The sequence below is a fragment of the Chiloscyllium plagiosum genome, chromosome 50 (assembly GCF_004010195.1).
Source record: "Chiloscyllium plagiosum isolate BGI_BamShark_2017 chromosome 50, ASM401019v2, whole genome shotgun sequence".
NCBI classification, from domain to species: Eukaryota; Metazoa; Chordata; class Chondrichthyes; order Orectolobiformes; family Hemiscylliidae; genus Chiloscyllium; species Chiloscyllium plagiosum.
This window is the reverse complement of record NC_057759.1, coordinates 1,482,234-1,493,336: the sequence shown is the minus strand read 5'-3', so window position 1 is coordinate 1,493,336 and position 11,103 is coordinate 1,482,234. Positions and strand designations below refer to the sequence as shown.

Here is an 11,103-nt window from a genome sequence, read left to right as displayed (position 1 = left end):
TCCACCTATCGCATTTCCAAAGCCCCTCCCCCAAGTCCCTCCTCCCTACCTTTTATCTTAGCCTGCTGGACACACTTTCCTCATTCCTGAAGAAGGGCTTATGCCCGAAACGTCGATTCTCCTGTTCCTTGGATGCTGCCTGACCTGTTGCGCTTTTCCAGCAACACATTTTCAGTAGTCTCAATGAGCCAACCGATCTTCTTTTATTCCTATATCTTATAGTCTTACAGTCTATTACAAACCACCTGAATGTCTCGTGATGAACTTATATCATTCCTTAAGTAAGGAGACCAAATCAATGCACAGTACATCCAATGCTGACCCGATATGCCATGTGCAATTGAAGTGTAAACCATACTGTCCCCATCCTTTTGATAATCCTGGCAGTGATTGATAACATTTGACAACATCACTACTTGGACTGGCACATTCTATGAGATGATTGCGGGCTCACACAGAGAGAGAATGGGACAAGGTCACGAAGAGGACAGACAGTTGGTATTTGCGTTGTACCCATCCCAGGATAATCGAAACTGAAAGGGTTTTGAGTTATGGGGAGAGGCAGAATAGGCTGGGTTATTGGAGACGGAGAGGTAACCTCAATGAGGTTAATAAAGTCATGAGGGCAGAGAAAAGGTGATTAAAGCAAGGGGTAGGGGAGTCCAAAACAAGAAGGCATAACTTTAAGATGAAGGAAAAATTTGAAAAGGACCCGAGGGGCATGAGGGTGGTGCATGTATGGACTGAGCCGCCAGAGGAAGTACTGGAGGAGTCAGATACAACGACAGCATTTAAAAGGCGTTTGGATAAATTTGTGAATGGCAAAGCTTTAGAGGGACATGGGCCAAATACAGACAAATAGAATTAAATCAGTTTGGCAAACCTGGTTAGCATGGACGAGTTCGGCCAAAATCTCTGTTTCTGTCCTGTATGATTCTATGACTGTAATGCCATCAAAAAGAATTTTAACTTTGGAAAGCAAGAGAAAGACAAAATTTCTCCCTCGCCCCCGTTCTTTGTCAGTAAATGCTCACACCCTTCATTCCGCATCGCCATTGTGCCTTTAGCTCCGTGATAATAACAGTAGATTAATGAGTCCCAATTGTGTGTTACATTCCAGAACGCTTCGCCCAGCCCGTGCTGAGGGTGGAACCGGCGTCGGAAGTATTCGAGGGGCTACCAGTCACGCTGACGTGCACTGTCCCGGTGGCACAACCCTTTGTCCTGCTTCACTACTCATTTTACAGAGACAGTGTCGCCCTGGAGGCCGTGCCTGGTCTTGGCAGCATTTACACCATCAATGCAGCGGCTGTGAACATTTCTGGGAATTACACCTGTGAAGCGATCAACACAGTTTACAGTCTGAGGAAGAGGAGCAGCAGCATTCAAATTTCCATTAAACGTAACTATCTGTCATTACTCCCAGCTCAAATGAAAGGTCCTTCGATCCATAGAGTCAGAAACAGCCACCTCACTATTCTATAATCACTATTTTCCGAACATGTGGCACCATAGCCTCGGCCTCACGAGTGCACTTCTAAACACTCTTCAATGCAATGGGGGTTTCTACCTCTCCTACCCTAACAGGCAGTGAGTTCCAGATAATCTGAGTGAAAATTTGTTTCCTCTCATCCCTTCTAAACCTTCTGCTCATGACCTTCAATCGATGTCCCCCTCCCTGCACCAACTGGTTAAGGTTTCCTCCTATCTACACACCTCATCATTTTATACATCTCCATCATGACCTTCACCCTTGTCTCAATTTCCTCTGCTCGAAGGAGAACAATCCCATTCTATCCAATCTCTCTTCATTACTAAAGCTCTACAGCTCCAAGGCAATATCTCCGTAAATCTCCCTCTGCACCATCTCCCAGTGCCATCCTGTCCCTCCTAGAATGTGGATTCAAGAATCGGGTACAATGCTCTTGCTGCAGCTGTATTTATTCATTCCAAATGCAATCACGATCGTCACTAAATCTGACCTCGAGCTGACACGATGCTAACAGCCTTGATAGGCCTTGAAGGATTGTTAGAAATTTCCTGCACTAACGCCGTCTTGGGATTTTCTTGCTCTCGTTCTGATCACTGAGGGTACCCAAGGCCAGACACTCTTCAGGCTGAAACATAAACATGTCCTTCTGCTTTCCAGAGGTGTACACCGTCCCTGTGTTGACCGTGCGTCCTGAGGAACAGCTTTTTGATGGCCAACGGGTCAAACTGGTGTGCTGGGTTGAAGCGAATCCCTCCCAAGTTTCCTTACAATACAGTTTTTACAGAAATGGGATCGTTCTCCAGTCTCCATCGCACCACAGTGATTACATCTCTGAGTCAGCTCGTCCGACAGACTCGGGTATTTATCATTGTGAAGTCACAGATGGGAAGGTGTGGAAATGCAGTAATCAGCTCGATTTGTCCATCATGCGTAAGTATCATTTATCATGGTCCATTTCTTAACTGTTAAAGGTTCAGAATAGAGACAATTTGTCATCACTCCCCACATCTCACAGACGTATATTACAGAGCTAGAGGCAAACAGCACAGGGTATTGGCATTTAGGACTGAAATGGGGAGAAATGTCTTCACACAGAGTGAAGAGCCTGTGGGATTCAGTACCCAGAAAATCATGGAAACATGTAAATTGCAACAGGCCATTCGGTCCTTCCTGTTTGATGTGCCCATTCACTAGGATTGTGGCTGATCTTCCATCTCAGACCCCTGTCCTCTTGCTCTCTTCCTTTACGCCCTAAGCATTCTATCCACCTCCTGCTTGAACCACATTCAATGTTCTGGCTCCGACCATTTTCTGTGGCAGACAATTTCACAGTCGCCCCACTCTCTTGGTGAAGGCATTCATCTCCATCGCAGTCCTGCTCCATCTCCTTTAGACTGTGATCCCTGGATGTCTCTCGATTATCAATAACATGTTTCCTACGCTTACCATGTCTAATTAATAAGTTTGCAGATGACATGAAATTTGATGTTGCTGTGGACAGTGAGAAAGGTTGTCAAATAATTTAGATCAGCCTGAAAATTAGTCACAGAAATCATAGATGGATTTTAATCCAGACTAATGTGAGATGATGCATTTTTGGGAGGTAAAATGCAAGAGGAAAATATGCAGTAAATGGCAGGAACCTTTGGAGCATTGATATACAGAGGGATCTTGGGGTGCAAGTCCATAGTTCTCTGAAAGTGACATCACAAGTGGATAAGGTGGTAAAGAAGTCATATGGCATGCTTGCCATCATCAGTCAGGGCAATGAGTATATAAGTTGGCAAGTCATATTGCAGCTGTATAAGATTTTAGTTCTACCATGGTTGGAGGACATATGTAGATTTGTTGCCCACACTATAGCAAAGATGTGGAGGCTTTCGAGAGGTGCAAAGCAGGTTTATCTGGATATTGCCTGGATTGGTGTATGTGAGCTATGAGGAGAGGTTTGACAAACTTGGATTGTTTTCACGAAGGCTCTGGAGGTTGTAGGGAGGCCTGATTAACGTACACAAAATTATGAGAGGCGTTGACAGAGTGGATAGTCAGTGTCTCTCTCCCAGGTTGGAAAAGTCAAATACTAGGATGGGGCGCACCGCTTTAGTGTGAGAGGAGGACCGTTTGAAGGGGATATGCTAGTAAACATTATCTAGGAGTACAACAGGATCTTGATTAGATGGGGCAATGGGCGGGAGGATGGCTGCTGGAGTGTAATTTAGATAAAAGTGAGGTGCTGCATTTTAGAGAGGCAATACAACGCAGAACTTATGCACTTAATTGTAAGGTCCTGGGGACTGTTGCTGAACAAAGTGACCTTGGAGTGCAGATTTACAGTTCCCTTAAAGTGGATTTGCACATGGATAAGATAGTGAAGAAGGTGATTAGTATGCTTTCCTTTATTGGTTGCAGCATTTTGTATAGGAGTTGGGAGGTCATGTTGCAGCTGTAAAGAACGTAGGTTAGACCACTTCTGGAATAATGTGTGCAAATCTGGTTTCCCTCCGAAAGGAAGGATATTGTGAAATTTGAAAAGGTTTAGGAAACAAAAAACAAGAATGTTGCCAGGGTTGGAGGATTTGAACTGTCGGGAAAGGCTGAATACGCTGGGTTTGATTTCTCTGGAGCATTGGAGGCTGAAAGGTGACCTTATAGTGGTTTATAAAATCAAGAGGGGCATGGCCAGGGTAAATAGGCAAAGTCTTATCCTATGGGTGGGGGGTGGGGTGTCCAAAACTAAAGGGCATACGTTTAGGGTAAGAGGGGGATAATTTAAAAGGGACCTAAGGAATAACGGTTTCAAATAAAGGATGGTGCGTCTATGGAATGAGCTGCCAGAGGAAGTGGTGGAAGCTGGTAAGATTACAACATTTAAAAGGCATTTGTTGGGTGTATGAATTGGAAGGGTTTAGAGACATAAGGGTCAAGTGCTGGCAAATGGGACTAGATTAATTTAGGATACCTGTTTGGCACGGACGAGTTGGACTGAAGCTGCGCTACATCTCTATGACTCCATGATTCTACACAGAGAGTTGGAGGTGCCTGGCACACACTGCCAGAGCAGTTGGTACAAATGAATACGAATCAATGTTTACTAGGCATAGAGACAGACACTTGATTATTTAAGGAGTAAAGGGATACAGACCACATGTATTCACGTGGAATTCATATAGCATGACATCACAGTCATGCACAGACACGGTGGGTTGAAGGACTAGTCCCTATGTGTACTGTTCTATACCCTAAGAATTCAGAGAATCGACTCATATTCTGGGCTCAAAACCCACCTTAACAGATGGGAGAATCTGAATTCAATTCCAAAGGTTGATTGCAGCTGGACAACCGTCAACTGCCCTCTGTGTAATTAGGGATGAATAAGAAATACTGGACTACCCAGTGACACCCACATCCAACCCAATGAACAAAAACAAAAGGATATGCGTTTTTGTGTGACTGTGATGATGTTCATAATTGATTTTGCAATTAACCCCGCCAAATACAATGATCTATCATTTGTCTATGATTACAGGAATTCCAGTGTCAAAACCAGAACTGATAATTCAACCCGGAAAGGATCTAATCAAAGGAGACACAGGATGCTTAATCTGTTCAGTCTCCAATGGTTCTCTGCCGATTTATTACCAATTCTACAACAGCTCAAGTGTGGAACTGTACAGTGAGCTTTCCAACAGCACTGAGCTTGTTTACAACATTGGGCCTATCAGCAGAAGAGATGAAGGGTTTTACCATTGTTCAGTGAGAAATGAGGTGACCGGCCCACAGCACAGTGAAGACATAGAGATCACAGTGATAGGTGAGTTAACAAGGATTCTCTCCCAAAGAGTAACTGAACCATCAGCTCAGGGAATAATGTTGCTGAGGCCAACTCAAAGCTGGTGCTTTCTCCTTGAAAACCGCACCTTAGACTAAAGCAACAGAGAGAGAGAAAGAGAGAGAGAGAGAGAGCTGCAGATGCTGGAGATCAGAGTCAAAAGATATGGTGCAGGTAAAGCACAGCTGGTTGTGCAGCATTAGTGCAGGAGGGAAGTCGACGTTTCTGGCATAAGCTCTTCATCAGGAATGTTATTAAGAGCTTATGCTCGAAACGTCAACAATGCTTTTCCAGCAGCACAGTTTTTGAAACAAAAGCAGCGCAACCCAAAGTCCCTGCACGTGGTCCAATATCCTTCTCCTTGTTCAAGTATCTATCCCACTTGACCAAGCGACTTTTGAAAGTTTTTGATGTCCCCGCTTCAACGACTTGCACTGGCAGCTCATTCCATATGCGTACCACCCCGTGTGTAAAAGAGTTGTCCTTCAGGATTCCCTTTTATTCTTTCCCATCGAACCTTAAAGTGATGCCCTCATTCCTCGACTCCAAAACGCTGGGAAACAGACTGAGTGCATTCACCCCAATTATGCCTCTCATAATCTTAAACACTTTTTTGAGATCTCCCCTCAGTCTCCTACACTTGAAAGGAAAAGGTCTTCGCCATTCCAGCCTCTCCCTAACACTCAGAGTGTTGAATCCTTGCAACATCCTTGTAAATTTCTTCGATATTCACTCCAATTTAATAATATCCATCCATTACATTAGTTTTTGAAAATAACTAATTCCCTAACTCTCTTTTAAAATCATTGTGTCAAACTGGTTCCCACTGACGATCTGAATCAATGGATAAACGCCATGCTTTTTGATCATGGTGTGTTTTCTCCTCAGTTCCTGTCACAGATGCTGTGCTGATTTCCTTCATTAACGGAACTGAGATACAGTCCGGCGATCACCTTGTTCTCTGGTGTCAGGTGAGGGAAGGCACAGAGCCCCAGTTCCTTTGGTACCGTGACAATGTGCTGCTACGAAACGGCAGTGCACACTACCATGTGACTGCTGATGGTGGTGAGCTGGTCATTCATTCATTCCAGAGAGACCATGTTGGAAGGTATCATTGTGCAGCAATCAACAAAGGAACCAACAACACGATTTTTAATGTGACCAGCGACTACATCAAATTCACACTGCGAGGTAACAGTGACACTCGGATCAAACATAGATAGAGCACAGAAAAAGGCCATTCGCTCATTCAATCTGTGCCAATTGGACACTGTTAACTATCTCTTTTGGGGAAGTGATAGCTGGGTGGTATTATAATAGGCTATTGATCCAAAGTGATGATGCGTGGTATTCCTGGGATCCCGCCAAAAGCAGATAGTGGAATTTGAATGCAATAAAAATCTGGAATTTTACGCCTCATGGAGAGGGCAGTGGGCCGAGGAGGTTTACCAGAATGTTACTGGGATAGAGGATTTTAGCGAGGAAGAGAGGGATGCTGGATAATCTTGGGATATTTTCTATGGAACAGTAAATGCTGAGAGGGGAACCCAATAGAGACGTGTATGATTGTGAGGGGAAGAGTCTGGGGAATAGGAAGCAACTGTTCCCCATAGTTAAAGTGTCAGTAACAAGGGCTGGGTTGGGGAAGTCATTTTAAAGTGAAGGACGGGAGGTTTAAAGGGGGATTTGAGGATTGTTTCACCCAAAGGGTTCGAATGTACTGCTTGACAGGGTAACTCCCAACATTTGCAAAATACTTGGATCAGCACTTGAAATATCATAACATTGAAAGCTGTGTGGGCGGGATGCTGCATGGGAAAGTGGAATTGGTTAGGTAGCTCAATGGGCCGGATTGTCCCACACAGTGAGACTCTCGAAACCTCCATAGTGGCAGCGAGTTACATATATGTGAGGGTTGGTCAGTCTGCTGTTAACTGTGTACCTCAGGCAGGGCTAGTGTGATAAAATTTCCTGGTGAATTTGTGAACGTGAGCTAAATATTGTTGTTGGGTTCCAGCTCGAAGCTATTCCAAGGAAATCATGGCATCGCTCCTCCCAGTTCTGCTGATGGCTGGCCTGCTTGTGTCGGGTTGCTACATCTACCGGAGGGCCACAGGTCTGTAACATCCCATGGGAATGGGACTTGTTCCACATCCTCACACCATGACACGGCTATCCCCGCCACAATGTCACCTTACAGCTGAACGGGGGAAGCCGAGGGAAGGAAGTGGTGGGTCGGGAACTGGAGTAGGCAGTGTTCCTGACAGTAGGGAGGGAGAGCACTCACACAGTTAGCCTGCTGAATCGGTAAATGTGACCCACCACACCCCACCACACTGTGTCAGAGCACCTTAGAGAGGAGGAGAGACGTAAGACCATAAGTGCCGGGAACAGGAAGACCCCATTCAGCACCTCAGGATCTTGCTCTGTTATTTAATGCAATCCATCTGGATCAACTTCACTTTCGTGCTTCACTCTCTTTAAACTATGACTCGTTAAAACAATGTTTCTTTCTTCCTTAAATTTATTCAGTATCCACTGGGCAGATTGACCTAACCCGATACATAAACTGAACCCTAGCCCGCAGCGAAACCCTAAACCCAAACCTAGCTCAACCTTAACCCTTACCCTCACACTAAACCTAACCATAAATTCAAACCCATCCTTAATGCAAACTCTGACCTTAAACTTAAACTTAAACGTAACTCAATCATAACCTTAACATTGACTCTAACGATACAGGTAATACTGATCGTAACCCTAACTCTAGCCCGAGTCCAAACTCTAAACCTAACCCTAACTCTAACCTTAACTAACCTTAACCTTAATCCAAACCATAAACCTAACAAACTCTAACCTTAAACCTAACTCTTAACATAACTCTAACCATGGCCCTCAACCTAGCACTAACCTTAAACGTGATCATAATCCTAGCCCTCACCCTATGCCTGCCTATCACCCTAACACTATGCAGTTGTTTAATATTACGCTGTTTAATGCATTAAGACAGATTTGACAATTATCATCTATTGATGTGTACGTTCCCTGTTTATGACTGAGATAACGCTTTGGCAGCTCCTGTCTGTGACAGTGCAGAGCTATTGTAAATTATGCTGAGAATATTCTCTCTTTCCCTGCAGGCAATTCGTCAACTGCGTCACAACCCAGGATGTAAGTGACTGAAACTACAGTTTCTATATTCTCCATTGTTTATCCCGATTCCTCTCAATCAGGGAGAGACGATAGAAGTGAAGATGTCATAGAGGGAGCTTGGATATGACTGCATGCTTTTAACATGCATCTTATCGACAAACCAGGAAACCATACTCCTTAAGGTTCCCAGACAGCTTTTATTTATTCACGGGGATGATACTGTCACTGGCTAGGACAGCATTTGTTGTCCATCCATAAATGCCCCGTGGGGCAGTTATATTTAACCAGGGTATGGAGTCACATGTAGGCCCTAAACAAATAAGGATGGCAGATTACCTTTCCCAAAGGGCATTAGTGCAAACAACTTGGAGAACTGGGCAGCTCCTTGAGGGTTCAGAAAACGCCATGTTTGGATAGAAACCAGAAAAGCGGGACCAGGGAGTACCAGATCTCGCTGGGTTTTGTATTTTGTGTGATAGATTTGCCGTTTTGTTGAAGTTGAAAATCGTTTTGAAAGCATTGTGTTCGAAATGATGACATCCTTTCCTTCCCCTTTCTACTAGAACTGGATCCCAACCTTCTGGTGAAGGGACAGCAGCCAGCAATCTGGAGTATGCGGTAGTTGGAGCAGCACACAATGCTGGTGAGTGCCATTGTATCGGTGTGATTAAAAAGCCCCACACAGTGACAGTGCACTGTAACCTGATAGAAATTCTGGATAAACATCCAAACCGTCAGATGGGCTCGAGTGGGACAGATTTTCTTGGAGCTGCGGTGGCTGAAGGGGAATGCAGAAAGTAGTAAACAGGAGTAGACTAACTAACTCTTCTAGCCTGCCCCGCCATTCATTATGATCATGGCTGACCATCCAACTCAACCTCCGGTTTCCATAGAAACTAGGAAAAGGCCATTTGGCTCTGCTAACCTGCTCTGCCTGCATGATAAGATCACGGCTGAACATCCAACTCAGTCCCTGGTTCCCCACTTTCTCCGCCGTACCCATCAATCACTTTAACCCCCAAAGTTGCCAACTGCTTCTTGTTTAAGATGTATAAAATGATGAAGAACTTAGAAAAGGTAAACAGGAAGAAACACTTCCCTCTCGACAGAGCGATTAATGGGGTCATGAAAAGACCCCTCAAAAGAAAAATACAGGACAGGAACAGGCCCTTCAGCCTACCATGCCTGTGCCAATCATCATGCCTTAACCAAAGTAAAAAAATGCACCTCATGCCTTTATTTGGTCTCTATCCCCCTGTTCCCTCACTGTTCATGTGACCTCCCAGATACCTGTAAAACGTGCCTGCTTCCACCATTACTTCTGGCATTGCTAATCAGGTTCCAACCACTCACTGCATGAAAAGCTTCCCTTGCATATCTCCCTTAAATTGCCCCCACCCCCACCTTGAATCTGTGCCCCCTTGTAAATGAAAACATCAATCCTGAGAAAAAGCCTCTGACAATACCCTATCTGCCTCTCATAATTTTGGGGACCTCTATCAGGTTTCCTCTCAGCAGCCGGCGTTCCAGTGGACACAATCATAGTGTTAACCTTTCCTCCTGGCCAATGTACTTGAGAGCTGGCAACGTCTTAGTGAAGCTTCTCTGCACTCTCTCTAAAGCTTCCACGTCCACTGGTAGTGTGGCGACCAAAACAGTACACAATGCTCCAATTGTGGCCTAACAAGGATTTTAAGTAGCTGCAAGATAATTTGGCAACTCTTGTACTCCATGTCCTGTCCGATGAAGTCATGCATGTCAAATGCCTTCTTCATCACCTTGGCCATCATAGATTGAAGTAAGGAGCAGGACATTCAGAGGGGGATACGAGGAAATACCAGAGTGTAGTGAGAAGTCTGGAAGGTACTGCCTGTAAGGGTGGGAGAGGCAGAAATCCTCATTGACGAAAAATTTAAATGTGCACTTGCGATGCTAAACCTACATTTCAAGCGCAGGGGAGGTGGGATCAGAAAATAGTGAGGTGCTTGTTTTTGTCTGATACACACTCAATGGGCCTTTTTTCTGTGTTGTAGATCTTTATCTTCAACCAATCTCTTTTCCAAACGGCTACTGCTGTTAATATTCTGTGATTGGAACTCCATTAGGGTGTTTTGCTCGACTTACTAACGCTTATTTTATCTCAAGTAACATTGGAAACTAAGGGCGGAATTCTCTGGTGTTGAGAAATTCAACAGAGGTTGTTTACAACGAGCGATTTGTGCAAAGATCCGTTTCCTCAGACACACGAGCACCCAAGCAATTGATAATGAAGAGGAGCACCTTTCCCTTACAGTAGTCTTTCGAGATGTCTGGGCTAACTTAATGATTCCTAATGAAATGTCTCTTATGCATGTTTATCTATCTATCTATCAAGATAAGATCACGAGACCATAAGATATAGGAGCAAAATTCGGCAATTCAGCCTATCGAGACACCTCTCCCCCTCAATTGGAGCTAATGTGTGCCTCAACCTCACGCTCCTCCTTTCTTCCATTTAACCTTCATACCCCATTCCTAATCAAGCTCCTATCTATCTCAGTCTAAATATATTTGTCTATGAATCTCTGTTATCTATCTATCTATCTATCTATCTATCTATCTATCTATCTATCTATCTATCTATCTATCT

General features: G+C 44.3%; 1 protein-coding gene across 5 annotated transcripts in view; it reads left to right on the top strand.

Annotated features, from left to right (window-relative positions):
• Positions 1-11,103, top strand: part of LOC122544516 (Fc receptor-like protein 5) — a 32,358-nt gene that overhangs the window by 14,939 nt on the left and 6,316 nt on the right. For 4 of the 5 annotated variants that reach the window (XM_043683789.1, XM_043683791.1, XM_043683790.1 and 1 more), the window contains 7 exons: positions 1,121-1,402; positions 2,150-2,422; positions 5,019-5,303; positions 6,210-6,512; positions 7,339-7,437; positions 8,462-8,492; positions 9,038-9,117. In XM_043683789.1, the coding sequence (XP_043539724.1) occupies positions 1,121-1,402; positions 2,150-2,422; positions 5,019-5,303; positions 6,210-6,512; positions 7,339-7,437; positions 8,462-8,492; positions 9,038-9,117 (1,353 nt within the window). The remainder of the gene's footprint in view (positions 1-1,120; positions 1,403-2,149; positions 2,423-5,018; positions 5,304-6,209; positions 6,513-7,338; positions 7,438-8,461; positions 8,493-9,037; positions 9,118-11,103) is intronic. The other variant, XM_043683792.1, reaches the window with a different exon arrangement.